General features: G+C 41.2%; 1 protein-coding gene across 2 annotated transcripts in view; it reads right to left on the bottom strand.

Moving 5' to 3' along the window:
- Positions 1–18445, bottom strand: part of LOC119742515 (transcription factor Sox-6-like) — a 48833-nt gene that overhangs the window by 22823 nt on the left and 7565 nt on the right. For both annotated transcript variants that reach the window (XM_038218609.1, XM_038218512.1), the window contains exons 2-3: positions 4731–5130; positions 3383–4319 (exon numbers count right to left, since the gene is read on the bottom strand). In XM_038218609.1, the coding sequence (XP_038074537.1) occupies positions 3383–4319; positions 4731–5130 (1337 nt within the window). The remainder of the gene's footprint in view (positions 1–3382; positions 4320–4730; positions 5131–18445) is intronic.

Genomic DNA, 18445 nt, shown 5'->3' with positions numbered 1-18445 from the left:
TCTTGACTGTGCAAACACTTTTTGACTGATGCCGAGTTCTATGAAAAAGAAAATGCTGTAAAAAAAACTTGCTTTTGAGGCCTGAGGGTTAGTAGATTTTAAACTCCGGGCCTTGTAGAAACCAAATCAACATATTGAATGTAGATATTTTAGTTGATGGAGATGGTGAGTCAAAAAATAGGAAGTATGGGGGAGTTTGTAATCTTACTAGTATTTCCGAATGGCTGTGAGTGCTTAGGGATTTGGTGAAATGTAATATGATCCTGAAAAAGTCATTAAGAACTAACTTGGTATTTGCACAGGAGCCGAGAAAGCCCCATGGGTAAGGAACTAAAAGGTAGCGCGTCAACCAACTATGAATTGAGAGATGATGTTGCAGAGTGTGAACTTTGATGATTATTTAAAAGTAAACTTGGGGTGTTAAGTTTATTTTCAGTTTGTTTCATGACTACAAAGCATTAGCAGGCTTAAAAAATAATCTACAGAAGAAATTTTAAGAAGGTTGGTTGTAATAATAACCCTGGATTGGACATTTGGGAGACATCCCCATGGACTTGTGCACACAATTTTTAAAACTTAAATGTGCCCTAACCCAATATTCCCTTGTCCTTTATCCACAAATTTCGGTATGTTTACTGATTAGACCATGAGCAACAAATATAACCTAATTGCGACAATAAAATTGTGCCTCAAAAGGGGGGCTGTGACAGGTAAACATGAACATGTCTCTAATGACCGATGTATCCCATCGTGCGAAGAAATTACGATAACGTGTCTCCTTAGTGGTACCTTTACACTAATAAGTCTGAGGATAATTTTTTGTAACCTACATGTTTGCAGGTGTGCTAGGTATATGTACATGTATGTACTGACCTAAAGTTTGACTATACAGCTAAATTTATAAGTAATCTGTTTAAACTAGTACATGTATAATGTGAGTTGACCCAACTCATTGCAGCTCCTGGAAGCAAAGTTAGAAGTCAAAGTTAAGCCATGTGCTTCTCCTAACCTCACAGACAAGTTCAAATACCCTCCATTTATCCTGAGCTACATGCATGGTCTAAAATTTGGAGTTTCCATATTTAGTCAAGAAAATGACACACAGCATTACTGAATGAGTGCTCACTAAAGGGCCCTCCTTAGCATAAAATCTGGTTTGCATCCCTTTATATTCAAGTTGAAGAGTTGAAGAGTTAATACCTAGCCTGCACTTGTGGGACACTGAAATGTCAAGACTACCCTCCAGAATTACGAGTCATTGACTCAAGATTGTCTGCAATCTCACAAAGCAAACCACAAAACACACGTCCTTCATACAACATCAAAGAAGTAAAGAATACCCTGTGCACTTGCAAAGGGTCGTGCTTCCTCAGCAAACGCCTGAGACTTAAATTTTCGGGCCTTAGATGAAGCCCCCTCTCTCAACCAAGCCTAACCCACCTTGATACCCAAGCCCTAGATAGCTTCATTGGATAGAAACTAACAGAAGGCAGGAAGCTACCAGCCCACCATGGGAGGGGGGAGGGGGCAAACAAGAGGGGGAGAGAGAGTACGTCAACTACCCGGAAATTGAATGTTACCGCAGAGCTGACGTGCGAAGCAAGTGAGAGCTAGCTGTGGCCATTTCAAAGTTGGGGGGGGGGGGGAGCAGGAAATGGCTTGGAGGCCAAGGGGGGTAGAGATATCAGCATGTTGCAGTACCTGGGCTGTCAATGGTAGGGATCAGAGGAGCGTGTTGATGACAGGTTGTAGCTGCAAGCCATGCGGCACAGGCCCAGTGATGTAACGATCGGCGATCTGGTGTGTTATATCACAGTCAAGTCTAGACTGCCCCTTTGCACGGCAGGACTCCCAAAATTTGTCAGAGGAAAACCACAATAACGGGTTGAGCACGTACATGGTTGTGTACTGAAGGGCAGTAAATATCAAGGTTGAGCTCGAACTTAAAGGAGTGCATTTGGGCACCATAACAAAATGGTTTCAGGATCTTCATCAGACATGTGGTAATCGGAATTTGAAAATGTGTCTATAAAAAAATATGCTTATAAAAAAATGCCACCACCTGAATGCGACTGGAGTATATATTTTAGAATGGCAACAAAAAAAAAAAAAAACAAAAAAACCTTGGAAAGTGCTCTGGCTGCATGATATTGTGCATTCAACTCAAAATCATATTAGTTCTAAAGATGGTACCGGTAAAATTGAATCCAGTCAATGTGATGGATGTCCGAAGTGTCTTTGATAAACAAATTTCTTTGCTGATTGCAAAAGTTTTGTGATGAGAATGCTGTGCGAAATGGTGTCGAATGCACAACTGAAATCTAAACTTATCACATCCACATTTAACAACTTTGTTCTGTTTGTCATAATACATGCTTTGATTAACATCCAAAGCTTTCACGACTCATATTTAGCCAATAGCATATGACTTCCCAAGATGCCAAACAATTCCTGGACTCGACTTCCTGGACGAGTAAGAACTCCAGGTGGCAATTTGCACATCCTCTTAACACACTTGAAGACCAGCGAGGCCCAGAAAAACAATATTTGTTGTCAGGCCTTTTTCTTCTCAAGTGGTGCCAAAGTCTTAATAAGTTGGCTTTGGCGACGGAAACTGGAGGGGAAGTTTCTGAAACTCTCGTTCATCACCTGTCGACAGTGATTTAGACTTTTGTGGATGCGCAGACAGAGGGGCCTCGAAAAACAATTAAGACCATGCAGTTCCCAATACCGTGCATTACGCCGGAAAAGTGCTAATCGCTGACCCTCTTTTAGCAACTTATTAAACAACTTTTGCCTTTTTCCTGGAGTTGACGAGGTGAGGCAGGGTGTCAGTACAGTATTTTAGAATCACAGTTTTAAGAAAAAAAGATCCCACAGAATAGAATTGAAAAGTACAGCATGAAAAGTCCTCACTTAATTGACATGCTGGACTGCCTCAGTTTTGCTACAGGACTCTCTACAAACAAACCTGCTAAATCCTTGCTTCCTCCAACCGGGCTATTACACGTCCAGGCAGAATTTGTCATGCTGGTTATCCTATTTCCAAACTTCTTATTAAAACCAGACACCCTTAGGACAGTGTTGTTCCTTATTTCACAGATTTTTTTAATAGAAAGTCCCTACTTTTTTTAGGAACCTAATCAGACTTTAATTTATATTTGAAAAATTGCTGGCCAGAACTATGTGACTGTCTTTTGTTGACTGATATGACAAATTTTCTGAAGGAAAAAGAACATGTTGTATTAGCTACAAAACACTGTGAATCAAATCATTAGATGTACCTGCCCACGAACGTCTTTCCAAAACAACAGGTTTCTAAGCTGTTGGGGAAAAAAGAAAGCTAAATCAAAATACTTCCCTTTTTGCCATGCATACTAACCTCCTGGTCTAATTTCTGCTTTGTCGTGGAACAATCGGATCTGGGAGGATGATGCATGGTTGACTATTTCCGCTTCGTGGGCCGTGTATTTCTGGTAACTGGTCTTGGGCGACAGCGACTGACTCCGCTTGAGCGGTTCTGTAATCTTGACAGGCCGGGACGTGACAAATGTCTGAGATGGAGAAGTGGACCCTTTAGTGGAGGAGCTATCGGAAGCACCTCTGGAAGACCAGCTGGTGGACATGGATGATGAGGAAGAAGACGCGGAGGAAGTCGAACCCCTGGCAGAGAGATTAAGTGGTTCGGGGTTCGAATCCTGATTAAGGGAAGGTGCAACGGTGCTTGGACTGGTGCGAGTGGTGGGGAAGCCCGTTGGCGGGAACGAAGCATGAGGGATTGTCAGGAGACCTTTGGGGCTGACGGTGTGCATTGGGGGCTTGACGGGGACTGGGATCCCCGTAGTGAGTTGGGGTGATGGAAGCCCTGGGTGACCAGCTAAGAGGTGGGAGGTACTCAGTCCAGACTGAGTGGTCTTGGTCCCTGACTGGGTGCTTGTGGCCGTGCCGTCTGGCGCTATCAGAACTGGCGTGACCCCAGCAGGGTAATCCTGGGGGTAGATGGGAACCAGACGGATGAACTGCCCGCTCTGGTGCTGCATGGCTTGGGTCAGAATAGTGATCTTGTGCTGCTGTTCCAGGAGCTGCTGCTGTTGTCGCTGCAGCATGTCTTGTTGGAGTCGCTGCAGCTCCATCTGTCGCTGCTGGCGCTGGATCTGTGAGCGGTGCATGGCAGCTGCTTCTTGCTGTTGGGCTAGCAGCTGTTCCTTCAGGACGTTCAGCTGGGAGAGAAGTTGTTCTAACCTTGCTTCCTTCTCAGCCAGGCTCTTGGGTGTCGGTGCACCTGGCTCTGGTGCTTTCCTGAGCTCCATTTCTGCCACCTACAACAAATTTAAACACACGTGTACACAATTTAAGTTAAAACATCGCCAGGCATTTTTCTGTAAATATTTTTTTTTCAGCTTACTGCACGCATCATTCAATATTCACGCACCTGTTACGTAATTCATCTGAACAGCTTGCCCTCAGCACACATGCTGGTGTCGGTCGGACACAATGTTTGTACAACACACAAACTTATACCTGGTCACCACCATACAGGGCTATTCTCTTTTTCAACTGAGATGGTAACCAACAGAAATGTTGTGCATTGATGGCATCTGATTTAATATGATGATAATACCCCTGCATATTTTGCACATTATCAAATGGCTTCCCATAAATTGAACCAGGCCAATTATGGACTGCAAGACACAGACTGCAAACCATGTGTTGCAAGTTACATTCTTTACCTCTATACTTCTCTCCACCTCTGCTGCATCCTTAAGCAGTGTATTATTATTGTCTATGTGCAGGTCACTGTCGACTCCGTTTGTCAAAATCGGACTGTGGCCGTTGTCAGTTAGGCATTGTTCATCGCCGTTCAAGTCCCCATCCATGTTGACTGAGGGTGTGCGGCTGTCAGTCTCGCCGTTCATCTGAGCATGACCATTACTGAACTCGTCGCATTCCATCTGGACATCTGCCATGTCGTTCTCTGCGATGCCGTCACCGGTTCCACCACCACCACCACCACTGCTTCCACTGTCGCTTCGTTGGTCGCTATCGTCATCAAGAGGCTCTTGTTTTATCTGGATTCCATCAGTGCCCATGGCTGGGCTAGATTGGCGCACTGACATTGCAGTCGTTTCTCTGCGTGGAAAGAAAAAGGAAAAGGGACTTAGTATACCGGTAGGTGCCTCCCAATGGACCCCCTGGCTCCTAGTAATTTCCAGTTTCCATTACATTTACTGAGCCGCTGGGAACTTCTGGTACTTCTACCAGTTGAGGCGATGGGCATTGCGGTTTTCCTTCAAGAACCGCTAGAACCTGCATGATTTGCATGTGGCTTAAATTGAACACAGGTACATACACAGTGTTGCAATGTGCACTGGAAAGGGGTACCTAGATACAAGTTACTGAAACATCAGGTAATGGTTCTCGTTTTCATTCTCAGATTTCAGACCCGACCAGCTTCTTTCTCTGCATCTCCTGTGTGTAACCAGAAACCTGTCCAAGATGTTTGCCTGTATACCTGGTCCCCAACTACATGTACCTGTTGATGATGTACATGTAATGTAGCATCAAAAAGAGTAAGGGTTAGTAAAGCAATCTTCAACTGATTGGTTCCTCTATAAGTGCGCCAGCAAAGAGTTTGGCACCTTGCAAAGAGTTTGGCACCTTACAAAGGTTTTTATAGTTACACTGTTAAAAATGTACCGTGTAGATGGAGATTTGGTGTGCACTGGAGGCGGGGTGAAAATGGTGAGGGGGGGGGGGCATAAGTCAATACTTTGTATAAAAAGTCCCGGCTGATTCAAATGCACCTTCCACTTGTGTGTCACTTTTATTTCTATTTCTCCCTCTCTCTCTCACTCTCTCTCTCTTCTTTATCAGCCCGGATGCACAAAGTTTTGCGGAACTTATTCATAGGATATACATGTACCTGCAAAACAATGAGTCACAAACCTCACAGTGTTAGAGCTGATCTTGAACTAGTAGGACGCCGCAACCAGAACAAATTAGGGCACATGAGAGCTTGCACGCGACGGGACTCGCAGCGCCGGGCAAATTAAGACAAAGAGGAAGGTGTTGACATGTCAGCGGGAAGCACTTGCATCATTGTCTGCAAGGCTTGCGGACCGACGGCGCCGATTGTTCAGTCCGGGGAGGATAACGCTGGCGAAACAATCCACTTTGTCTTAATAGCTCCTTTCCCGTCCACCTGTGCGGCGATACGGCGATTTGTGGTGTTTAAGGGATTAAGTTGATGGGGGCAGGAAGTGTCCTACCACACAGAAGCTAGTTAACCACAAGCGACAACCCAAAGACTAACTGAGAAAATCTGGGATTTGGCATCAGAGAGATTAAAGCAAGGTTTAATTGGCATCAATGGATCCACACTTCCAGTTCTGTTAAAAGCAGAGACATGAACCTAAGACCCGTAGCTCGAAGTTCATGAGCTTTACCAATTTATTTCATCTCTCCCAACCATGCAGTTAAACAGTTTCTTAGGCTTTTTAGAGTAACTGCAATAGACAGGCTGACACTAGGCCTAGCTGACACGCTCCTTACAACTGACCAAAGCTACACTTGAACCAGGGACCTATAGAGTAAAGATCCAGTGCTCTACCGACGGAGTTAGTCAGTCTCATATTTTACAGATGAAAACCTTACAAATGTCAAATAAATCTTTCTTTATTTTGCAGAAATTTGAAGACCATGATTGCTTTGAAACTGATTTGGAACCAGTTTAAAGTAATATCATTACTTAAATACTTCATTCACTTGGTATTAAATTATGCGTTTTGAGTATGAACAAAATGTACACGTACTGCACAAATAACAATTGAGGGGACAGTTCCTTAGCATTGTTGATTGAGGTGATACTTTGACATTTTAGGTCCGTTATGCCCAGGACAAGGGTTGGGTTACCCAAGAACATGCTAACCCCTTCCTCCCTCCACCTCCCTCCACCTCCCATCCCCAACATCACAAAAAGAGCTAACAAGCATCATGCCAGAGAATGCCTGCGACAGTGGACGGATATGGGAGTAATTGCGTATTTTCATTTCGATTAGCTTATATCCTGCCAGGGGAGGCTGGCATTGCCGCAGGGCATTATGACGTCATCTTGAGGGCATTGTTAAGAGTCAAGGGCAGGAATTGGGGATTTCTGCAGCTGAAACAGGAGGGGGGGGGGAGGGGGAGGTTAGCATCAGTACGTGCTACCCTGATACAAAAAAAGTGGACAAGAATTAAGACATTCAGTATGTCACACTGAGGAAACTGTGTCTCAACGACTTATGATTCACTGGACCAAATGTAACATTTGAATTGCACTATTTCTAAAAACATCTGTAGACACACTCATCGTCGACTAAATAAAACCAGAAGAACTCTGGGAATAAACTCTTGTTCTTTTATCCCCACTCTCCAAGGATAATTCCTGAAAGCTTCCTGGATCTGTCCTAATCGAACTCTGAACTGTACAGTTCCTTCTTAACAAAATTGGGATATCATTTAAAAGCGCGTGTAAAGTGATGTTGGCTGGGCAGTGTAGATCCTTAACCCTTGCTCTACCTGATCCTCCAATTCACTTCAGTATTTGAAAACGTGACTCGCCCGTGTTTTTTTGCAAAACCTTCCAATATCTGCCATTGTGCTATGGGGTGAAACCATAACACACTGCAAGAACTGCCCCCCACGATTAAAGCATGTATCCACAAGCATTTCCTAAACATCTCGAAACCTCACCACCCACATTCCTTCTAAAATAACCAGTAGCCAGTTGCCATGGCAACAGCGTGACCCCATTTGACCCATCAACAACCAGACCCAGGTGGCCCAGCCCCACACCCAGTGGTACCTTTCTTGACACTGACAAACGAGGGCCTACCCTCTATATTTACTCAACAGTTCCGGGACGCTCCACGAAAAAATGTGACAAAGGATCGGAAGTTTACAGCCTGCCATCGTCACCGTTTTACTAGGAGACCTACATTTGCCACATGTTTCCTGCAGTGTTATAAACAAAAATGTACAAGTACAATGAATTTGTGCTTGTTTATTTTGAACTGTGCATAAACTACATGTACTGTTTCTAAAAAAAGGGCTAGATTTGTAGGTACAGTATTTGAAAATGAAAAGCCAAAGACCTTTCAGGGAGTCAGGTTGGCGAAGCGGTACTTTCCTTGCCTTCCACCACCGCGAACCAGGTTCGATTCCTCTGGCCAAAATAGGTGGATCATGTTTTCAGTCCCAACTTGATTCTGTGGGTTTCCCACAGCGTTTTCTGGGGTTTTCCTCCCAGCTCTAAAACTGAAATTTCTTTAGATTGTCTTCTCTTTATGGGGCCGCATCTGGGAGACCAGTAGATTCAACTGAATGGGCTTCCCAGCTAAAATAAGAAATAAATAAAATAGTGAGGAGGTGCTTAATTGCTAACACAAATATTGCTAAGCAACAATTGGCTGAGAAAACATCACCTTGACAACCAGCTGTTTGAAATTGGAGACTTCAGATGACCATGATATTGAAGATGGAGCAATACATTAAAAGGTAGTGTGTTTAATTCAGGGTGAATTCCTTGCTTTTAAAGGGGCCGTATCATAAGTCCGACGCCTCATAGGTCCAACGCCTCATAAGTCCGAAATTTCGGACTAATGAGGTGTCGGACTTATGAGGCATAACATTTATTTATTCCGCCTCATAGGTCCGACGCCTCATAAGTCCGACGCCTCATAAGTCCGACAACGGAAAAACGAGGCGTTTAATTTGTCGGACTTACGAGGCGTCGGAGCTATGAGGCGTCGGAGCTATGAGGCGTCGGACTTATGAGGCGTCGGACCTATGAGGCGTCGGACTTATGGGCCTTTATTTGGTTAGGGGATACGATTTTGTCGGACTTATGAGGCGTCGGACCTATGAGGTGTCGGACTTATGAGCGGACCCCCTTTTAAAACCTGTGATAAAGGACAGAATCAGACATGTACCGGTATACCTAAATGTTGATAAATTCACTGTTTCAGAAAAACAAATGGAAAACTGTCAACACCACCTCCCCGAAAAGAAATGTTCTACTCAGACTAGACACAAAGACCTCAATATGGTTAACAAGTCAATTTAGAAACGGAGTACATGTACATGTACCGGTACACCACACTCCCTCAAAAAGACTTACCAAAATGAAATTATTCATAAGATGGACTTAATGGAATCTACAGGGTTCAGGTAAATGATGAACTCTCATTTCACTTTAGGGGGGAGAAAATTAATAGGGGGAAAGGGGGTGCAGTGTTTATAGTAGTTTTCTACAGTTCTGTTCGAGATCTACACAGCTACTGCACAATGTTCCGGTATTGTACACAGTTTAACAGGATAAAGAGTCAAAATATCACTGTGCAAGAGGCTTTTATAGTTGAGAAATTTTCGATAACCACTTGGGGGAAAAAAATTGGGCCACAAATGGACTAGCTGACCTCTGTGGGTCCATACCATTTTTCTCCCCCCCCCCCCCACACACACAAACAGACTGTGATTGGTGCCTGAACAATGACAGAAGGTTCGGAACAAAGAAATCAGAAAACGACAAAGACCAAAACCCTAGGGTTTGGTATGTAGCACATGTTGCCTTAACAGCACCGGGACAAAGGCTATATAGCCAAAGAAGGACGAAATACATTTGTACAGTACCGGTAAACTGAGTTTCGTGAAGCCTGCTACCGCTACTAAGCACAGAAATTAGCAATGCACAAACCTGATTTCCTGAGGAAATTAACGATATGTTATACCGGGTCACCACTATATTGTTATTTCATTTTTTTTGTTACAAAAGCTAAAGGAAATATCGGGAACATTTCCAAATTTGCTCCATGGTCTCTGATTGTAACCACATTCACTCACTAGCGGTCTCTTTGGCTCATGCAGAGAGGTCCCAGCCATTTTTCACCAAATTACAACCTTGGAAAGTTGGAGTGTTTTGTAAAGGCCCACAAACTATAGGTTCCGTGCGAAAAACAAGAGAGGGCGCTTATTTAACACCTTCAAGAGCCATGGACGGGAGACTCTGCGCGCGTACTGGTTCCTGTGACTTTTTTGAATTCTGAATGTGCACAAGCGTCTTCACGTGAGCGTCATCGGCAATGCATTCGAATGTCACTCTAAGCGGTCTCCCCCAACTTTCCCTTCCTTTCCGTTGAGGGGGTACTTGTGCATAGAGCCCATAACCAATCATCTTGGGGGGTCTTCCATGCATGCGGCACCTCACTTGCACTTTTTGGTGATATGACTGTGAGCTGAATGGGAACTTTTAGGTGAAATCGGAGCTAACCGTTTTTGGTTTGAAGAAAAAAAAAAGATGGATAACCGGATTTTGATATACCCGATATCTCCCATCACTAATACAGTGTGTATAAAAAATGATACATTTAGAGAAAAATATTTAAAAAATACTAGCTCTCCTATTTTGTTTAATAATAACTTTTATACGCTTAAAGAATGATTATTTTTCAACACAATGCTGTTTTCCCTATCTCACTTGGATACCCAGAGCTATATAGACAGTTAATTGTAAGGGATGACATGTACCGGTATGTGGTCCAATTTGCAGCAAAGTTGCTGAAAGGAGATTAACATGCTATTGCCAGCAATCTCTCTGTTGGCCAACTTACCGGTACCTACATATGTATTGTTCTTTGCCAATCAATATTTAGTTGGAAACTATGATTCATTGTTTATGCAACTCGTTTATAATCAGTGGAGCAAAAGTTTAGGTTGCTCCAACTAAATATTGATTGGCAAAGAACAATAGGTAAGTTGGCCAACAGAGAGATTGCTGGCAATAGCATGTTAATCCCCTTTCATTCAGTTTGCTTCAAATCAGAACACATTAATTGACATATCATCCCTTTCAATTAACTGTCTATAGCTCTGGGTGTACGGTGTCTAAACGAGTTATGAAAACAGCATTTTGTTGAGAAATAATCATTGTTTCAGCGTGTATATAAGTCATTATTAAACAAAATAGGAGTTAGTATGTTTAATACTTTTTTCTCTAAAAATGTATCATTTTTTCATACACACTGTATGCTACAAACTTGTGATTGAATTTCACATGTTACTGGTTAGATACTGGTACCTTACTTTGCAGAGCAGCATTTTCCGCTCAAATAATGAACATAAAGTACCTGTGCATGGGGGGGAGGGGACAGGCCAAAATGTCAAAAACAGTAGTTAACACAAGATTTGTGACAACAGATAGCTGTGCATCTGAGAACCTTCTATTATTAACAAAAATAAATATTTCAAGCTAAATGAACAATGTCGGAACTCCTTATGGCCAGGTTTTGTGTAAGTCAATGCTTTTCACAACGTGGGGCTCCCCCTGCCAACAGTTTTGCCTTGGGGGCTAGGCCAACTTGATCACATTGGCTGTGTAATCAATTTTAAAATTTACATTAAAAAAATCCTATTAAAATAATTAATTGTTATGACACTCCCACAGCAGCTAACTTATTTCTGTTTCTCCCTTAAAAGATCTACACTCATAATCCAAAGTTTTTGTATTAATTTGTTTTTTACTTGTAAATCAGACATTGTTAGTCTTTTGACTTTCTGTTTGATCTTTATGTGTAATAAACCATTTTGAACACTACTGATTCGCTCAATGGACTGGGAACAAGTCTATTCTTTGGAGCACACACAGTCCAGTACATACAAAATACTTAATGAAGAAATCATGCTGTGCATTATATGCGATAATATGGCCATAGCCCAAGGCACAAAAAGGCGGAAAAAGAATTTCCTTTCATCCCCGACCGAAAAATGCCCGTTATTTAATTGTTTGTTGTTCTACTCACATTCGAGGGACTGACTGATTTCTTGATTTGGCAACCAGATGAGCAGGCAAAAAACCGAAACAAAACAAAAAAAATCCGAGGATGAAGAGGAATTTCTGGCGATGGTTGGGCAGAATTCCTCTCCGTCGGAAAAATAAATCAATATATTTCCATAATTGGGGTAGATGTGCAGCGATGAATGCATGAAATGATGCACAAAGATGAAAAACTGTCACCATAAATCTAAAAAGACATTGATTTTTTTTTCTCATCAGATTTTCGCTGAAGCTAAGTCTGCTTAAGTTACTAGTACCTTAGAAAAATGTTAATTTTCTCAAAACATGTACTTCATATTTTAGTTTATGCTTGTTCATTAAAAAAAAAATATCATAATTTTCAAAAGCAAGGTGCATGATTCTTTAGTGTTTGTTTACCTTTAAGGAAGGTCCGACCAGAACCGATATATGCCCCTCTAATTTTTTAATTTGACTACAATAGACACAGCAATCCTACAGTTCTTTTTTTTTTTAGACGAATGTGAATTTTAATGTTCTTTGACCCAACATCTAAGGGTTAATCTCACTCTCCTAACTTTATCCCTTTTTCTACCAACATGTCTGGAAAAGATAACACCTGGAAATATAAAATAAACTCATGAGTTATCTCTTTATAATTAAACCAATTTTTTTTCTGCTTCTTGCTTTTTGGGGGGAACAAACTGTTTTATGAACTATTATCATCTTCCGTTTGCATTTTATTGGCAAAATTTCCAAACCCCCCCCCCCAAAAAAAAGGGGGCACACAAAATGATTTCTATTTTTACAATATATGTGATGCAATCAAGCTAAGTGAGTCGTTTGTCGACCCGAGTCAAATTTTTTTATTACAGATTTGAAAAGAGTACAATCTCAGCATTACTGCTGTAAAAACCGCATGCTGGCACTATATCTTTGGTTCAAAAATTATGGAAGTCGGAACACCAAGAGATGTGATGAAGTGGCCCTACCGGTATTTTGGCCTGTATCTCTAAATGAAAAATACTGACAAACGACTCATTTAACTTGATCACATCACATACGTGTATGTTATCATATGGTTCCTTATATGTCCCACAGTGCTTTGCTCTTTTGAAAAGATGGCTGAATCTGTAAAATAATTTGTTTCAAGTTTTACAATTTCAATCTATTTTGCTTTAGAATTCATCCAATCACAACTGATTGAATTGTGCTTGAGGATTTACACTGTCTGGCTTCAGTATTATTCACAATCAGCTCACCGCAATAATGGGCACCAGTGCCAGGCCACATGTATGTATATAATACCTCATATATATTATGATGATTATTATCCACCCCTTCATGATAATAATACAAGCCTATATCCCCTGGTATGCCTGGCTGGAGAGAGGTTGGGAGGTCAACCAGCACAATACCATCTTTGGTTATGGGTTAGCGCCAAGCAGCATTCCTCAATCCTTCACTGTTGTATAGTCATTGTGTGCGCACAGTGCTCCTAACAACTGGAAAAACACAATGTATGCTTTCTGCTGGCAGCCATCAGTTCTGATGTTTCTTCCCGTTTGTAGAATAAAAGAAAGGATTCTAAGAATAGACCAAAAACGTGGCATGGGGGAATACTAGGTTTGTTCAGGTGTACACAATGGGCTAAACCTTTAACAGTTTTTTTCTGGTGTGTGCCATTTTACATAAAGCTTAGTTGCCCTAGGTATTATATGTATCTGGGAAAGTTTGAAACCATATTTTTAATCCATTAAGTCGTATACATGATTATGGATTGACATTCTTAACTGCACTATTGCACTCTGGCTAGGAAACAGACAACACAATTAATGTCTTCACAGGATACATGTACCGGTATGCTCAGTAATTCAACAGTCAAAATGACAAACAGAATTTGAAAATTTAAAACCTGCAATTGCAGACCATCCTGTGCTCATTTTTTAATGTCCAAGTTCTTATCTCAACATCACAAACACTCAAAATCTGAAAATATCAAATATTTTAACATAATTTTTTTCTGTTATCTACACAATGAATGCATATATTTACTGTCCAAAAAGATGGACATTTCTCATTTAACATTTTCAATTTCTGTCTTGGACCCAGACTTAATTTCAATTTTCATTCCCCTATTTAGCAACAAGTCGCGTGACAAATGCGGTCAAGTTGCTGCAACGGTGGTCTCTACCGCGGTATCAACGAGACGAATCCAATCCAGTTTTGGCAATATTGGCAGTGCTACCCGGAAAATTCTGGGCATACATGTACCTCAGGTGCGTGCATTTAGCTTGAATACAGCATGCCTGAGGTATGCTCGGAATGTCCCGGGTAGCGTTGCCAATATTGCCAAGACTTGACGATTTGACTCACCCTGTTGATAGAGACTACAGACCGGCTGTATAAGGGGAATAAAATCAAATCCAGACTTGCACCAAGACTACTTTGCGTTAAAAGCCTGTGCCAATTATGCTGGGAATAAATAACAAAAGGAATTTAATATGTTGGCCTTGCAGTAAGTAATTGGTGAATATCGGATTAAGGCAGAACTGCGGTACCCTGTCCCTGGTCATCGTCATGCACAAACTGTGCGCGAAAGGCCTGTAAATGAACACACAGAATAGCACAACGTATGTACACCGTGGGTCATGTGGCCTACAATAAAGGTTTATGATATCATAACAATTGATCATAAAAAACCTCCGCATAATAAGCCAGCCACTTTCATCATTCTTGGCCAGCCGAAAAATGTGCATTGTTTCTCTGACTGTGTGACTGCGTGCCTAATCCCAACTAAATTAATCTGTCAAAATGCATCCTAAAATTTTGCACAAGTATGTAGTTCATAATCATGGTGCCATATGATTATGAAGCAGTTACATCAGGCCATTGTTTTAAAGCAACTTGATTGTTTCAGTGTTAAATTTTTGTAGATTTATTTAGAGAAATTCTTGTTAAAGGTAATTTGCAACATTTGCTTTTGCTGTAATTTAAAGAAAAAATAGGGTTATCATTTCATAGCAAATGTTGTTACACTAGCTGACCTGTTTAAAGTTTTGTGTTCATAGATGCTGGAAAAAAAAGAAGAAGAAAAAATGCTGTTCTTACTAGCTGGCTTACACATGTTCATGGATGTGTCACCAATTGCAAACAAAATATGGACCAACTACCGGTACATGTACCGGGTATGGAAGTTTGGTTAATTGGGGGCAGTATTTGAAAAAGTCTTCTTTTTTTCCCAACGATGGTCAGCTTTGGAAATTGATACAAAACTTCACTTTTCTTGAAAATGACAGCACACCAGGTGCCATGATTTTACAGGACGCTTGAGACTATTATCCACTTACAATCAAGTAAGGTGTTCATAATAATTTGGTAGATTTGTTTGTTGATGTTTGCAAATGTTGTATCTTAACTTAATTACCTTTAAATACAGCCTTGGAGGTACATGTGGTTAGATTTAGAGCGACCAATTTAACCAATGACATCAATTGGAAATCATACTTATGAAAACAACGTCTCAATTCTTGCACCCTCTTTAGTCCAGAAATCAGCAAGCTGCTTTCCACTTCTCAAACAAGACACAAAAGTAAGTCTTGAAAATGACACTAAAACAGTGCACCCGTATAGCTTTCCAACAAATTGAGAAAACAAAGTGGAAACACAAATCTTTCCCAGAAGCAATACATGGATGTTTAAACCAATGCTTTCAGTCAGATATAAGGAAATTATCAAAGTGGCAAAAAGTCTCTCAGTGGTTCTGGCCTGACTCCAGACAAACATTAAGACACTGGATTACAGGGAGAGCTCCAACCACACTTTTGCTTCTAAATTTAGGAGACATCACCAAAACAACTAACTGACGACTCATTCCGACGGCTCCAAGAAGGAACCCACATGCTCCAAGTTCAACCGCAACTTGTCCTTGAAAGAAAGTCTTATTAGGGGGTACCTGCGTGCAAATGGAGGGGGAAAAGGGGGTACCGCGTGGGTAGGGGAAAAAAATAACATGTGTGGAGAACATGCAGAGGTAATTAAAGAAAAAGGAAAGCGAGTGACAAGTGAGGAAGAGGTTGGTTTGGAGGTTGAGGATGACTGCCACTATCAGGGTATCGCACACATTCGTGATTCATCAGAGACAGGGGAACCATGGGAACATCGGCGATAGGAGTCCCTCCATCAAGTGAAAGCTAAAGTGAATTAAGAGATGATAAAGCTGTAGGACCTGGGGCTGGGGGTAGAACCCCCTCCCCACCCCCACCCACTCATTGTTGCAACCACTAAGAATCACCAAGACATTGATACAAAATCATATGTACATGTATGTATGCAGTACTTATAAACAGGTGAGGAACTCCACGATCCTGGATGAGTGACTGGGAATTTGACTTATTAAAAAGTATTAAGGGCAAAGATTTCATGACCTGAAGACTGGATCAGGACTTTGTGTGAGGTGTTCGACTCTAAAATTTTAACCTTGAAAAAAAAATTGTTCACTGGTTGGACCTAACAAGGTCCGCTGGATGTACTTCTGACCTTAAAGGTCAACTGGGGAGATTGACCTTACAGGGTCAACTAGATTGAATTGCGTCCTGACTTTACAAGGTTAATTAGATCAAAATCTGGCCTAACAGGGTCAACTAGATTGACCGAGATCTAACCTTACAGGGTTAACTAAATGTAGACCTAACAGGGTCAACTAGATTGACCGAGATCTAACCTTACAGGGTTAACTAAATGTAGATTGAAGTCTGACCCTACAGAGTCAACTAGATTGAAGTCTGACCTTGCAGAGTCAACTGTAGGTCCAAGTCAGACATTACGGGGTCAAATATATCAACTGAGGTTTAACTAGATCGAGGCCTGATCTCTCAGGGTCAACTATACAGAGACCTGATCTTACAGGTAATACGAGAAACAGGCTTTGCCAACTTTCCATGGTCAAGAGATTGGTAGCCTGACCCTCACAGCTGATCATAGCCACACTCTCCAGAGTCAATCAGCTGGTTGCCTGACCATGTTGAAGGTGCAACTGACTGGTAACCAGACTTTGGTTGGTAAGTTGTATCCAACCATCGCTTAAGTCATATGGCTTAACAATCATCTTCAGTTGGGTGGTAACCCTTCAAGGATCAATGGGTTTTTGTACAACACTCACTTTCAACTTCAATATGCTGGTAGCCTGTAACTGGTTTCAACACTTTTTGAAGTTCAGTTTCCCTTGAGTTAAGTAATAGTGGTCCTTGGGCAATACACATTAATCATTCATGACATGTAACATCTTTGTTCCTAATGTTACATGTAGATTATTCAGAAAAATACAAATTCACTCTAAAGATACAGAACATGTCAATTAAAAACCAAGATCCAATTAACTGAGAAATCATTCATTACATGCAGTAGCAGGCTCCACAGCTGCCTCGAGACAGAACAAGAATATTATCATCCCCAGCCATACCTGATTAAAAATGCTAATCTGTATTAGTCCTTATCCAGCATTTCTAAATTTGAAACACCCCCAGAATCTGATGGACAACTCTCAGGGGAACAACAAGTCTACAAATTTAGGCATTAAGCACTGTCCTCAGTAAGAGAAATAATCTTGAGATTAGTTGGACTGTATGTATGCATTCAAATTGTCAACCTACGCACTTTATACAAGGAACACACTTTTGTAAGAAAACTGTGCATAAATTTCAACAGGGTTTGGAGGATTGTTTCAAAGTTGCATTTGCAAATTGGTTTAACCGTGGGTGGGATTATGCACCTTGCATACACAAACATATCACTAAGGGTGCATTTTGTAACATCTTTTTTCTTATTTTATTTTACAATTGATGATGCATTATTGAAAGTTACTGACCTCCAGAAAACTTTTTTTTTCAAATCGTCATACTTTCTATGCTCTTTTTGTTTTCATAACAGGATGCAAATTTCACAGTTTACATAAACTGGATTGCGTGTTACTGTCCTGGGAGTTTCAACCAATGAAATGAACTACTATTCCAACACTTTATATTCTAGGGTCTTCTCCACTTTGCATAGTGTGCTATTTCTGAAATTTTATGGATATATTTGATACACAAAGAAGTTAAGATGGCATAAATATTGATATTATTACTCTGATCAAAACTCAAGCGACTTACCAGGTACATGTCGCTACAGGCACGTTTTGAAGGACAGCCCAGTTCAGGACATTAGGGGTCTCAACATTTTAGCATAACACAGGGGGGAGGGGAGGGGCCCGAGAAGAGCGCTAGCAAAACACTTTCTGTACACCATCGGAAACAGCTATCAAGTGTACTTGCATCTTTGATTTTTGACCTGTGCACATTCACAATGACCTTGCTACATGTGTCCTTGTACTGAAAATGTTGTGTGAAGCACCAATCTTAATGTTGAAAGCAGTAGCGTAAATACCTATGGCAGACATTACGTGTATTACTTCTTGTTAGAAAGCGTTAAACAGTTTAATGGAAGGGTTAAATACCTTAACCTTAAAAAAGTATCATTAACACGGGGTGAAGATTCATCCAATTTTAGACTATAAAGTCCCACACGTTTGCATATCTTGGTCTGTCCTGTCAAGTGTCACATACACGTAGTCGCCAT

Source organism: Patiria miniata, unplaced genomic scaffold (genome assembly GCF_015706575.1).
Source record: "Patiria miniata isolate m_02_andy unplaced genomic scaffold, ASM1570657v1 HiC_scaffold_1, whole genome shotgun sequence".
In the NCBI taxonomy this organism is placed as follows: Eukaryota; Metazoa; Echinodermata; class Asteroidea; order Valvatida; family Asterinidae; genus Patiria; species Patiria miniata.
Note: the sequence above shows the minus strand (reverse complement) of the source record. Positions and strands in the feature narration are given on the sequence as shown.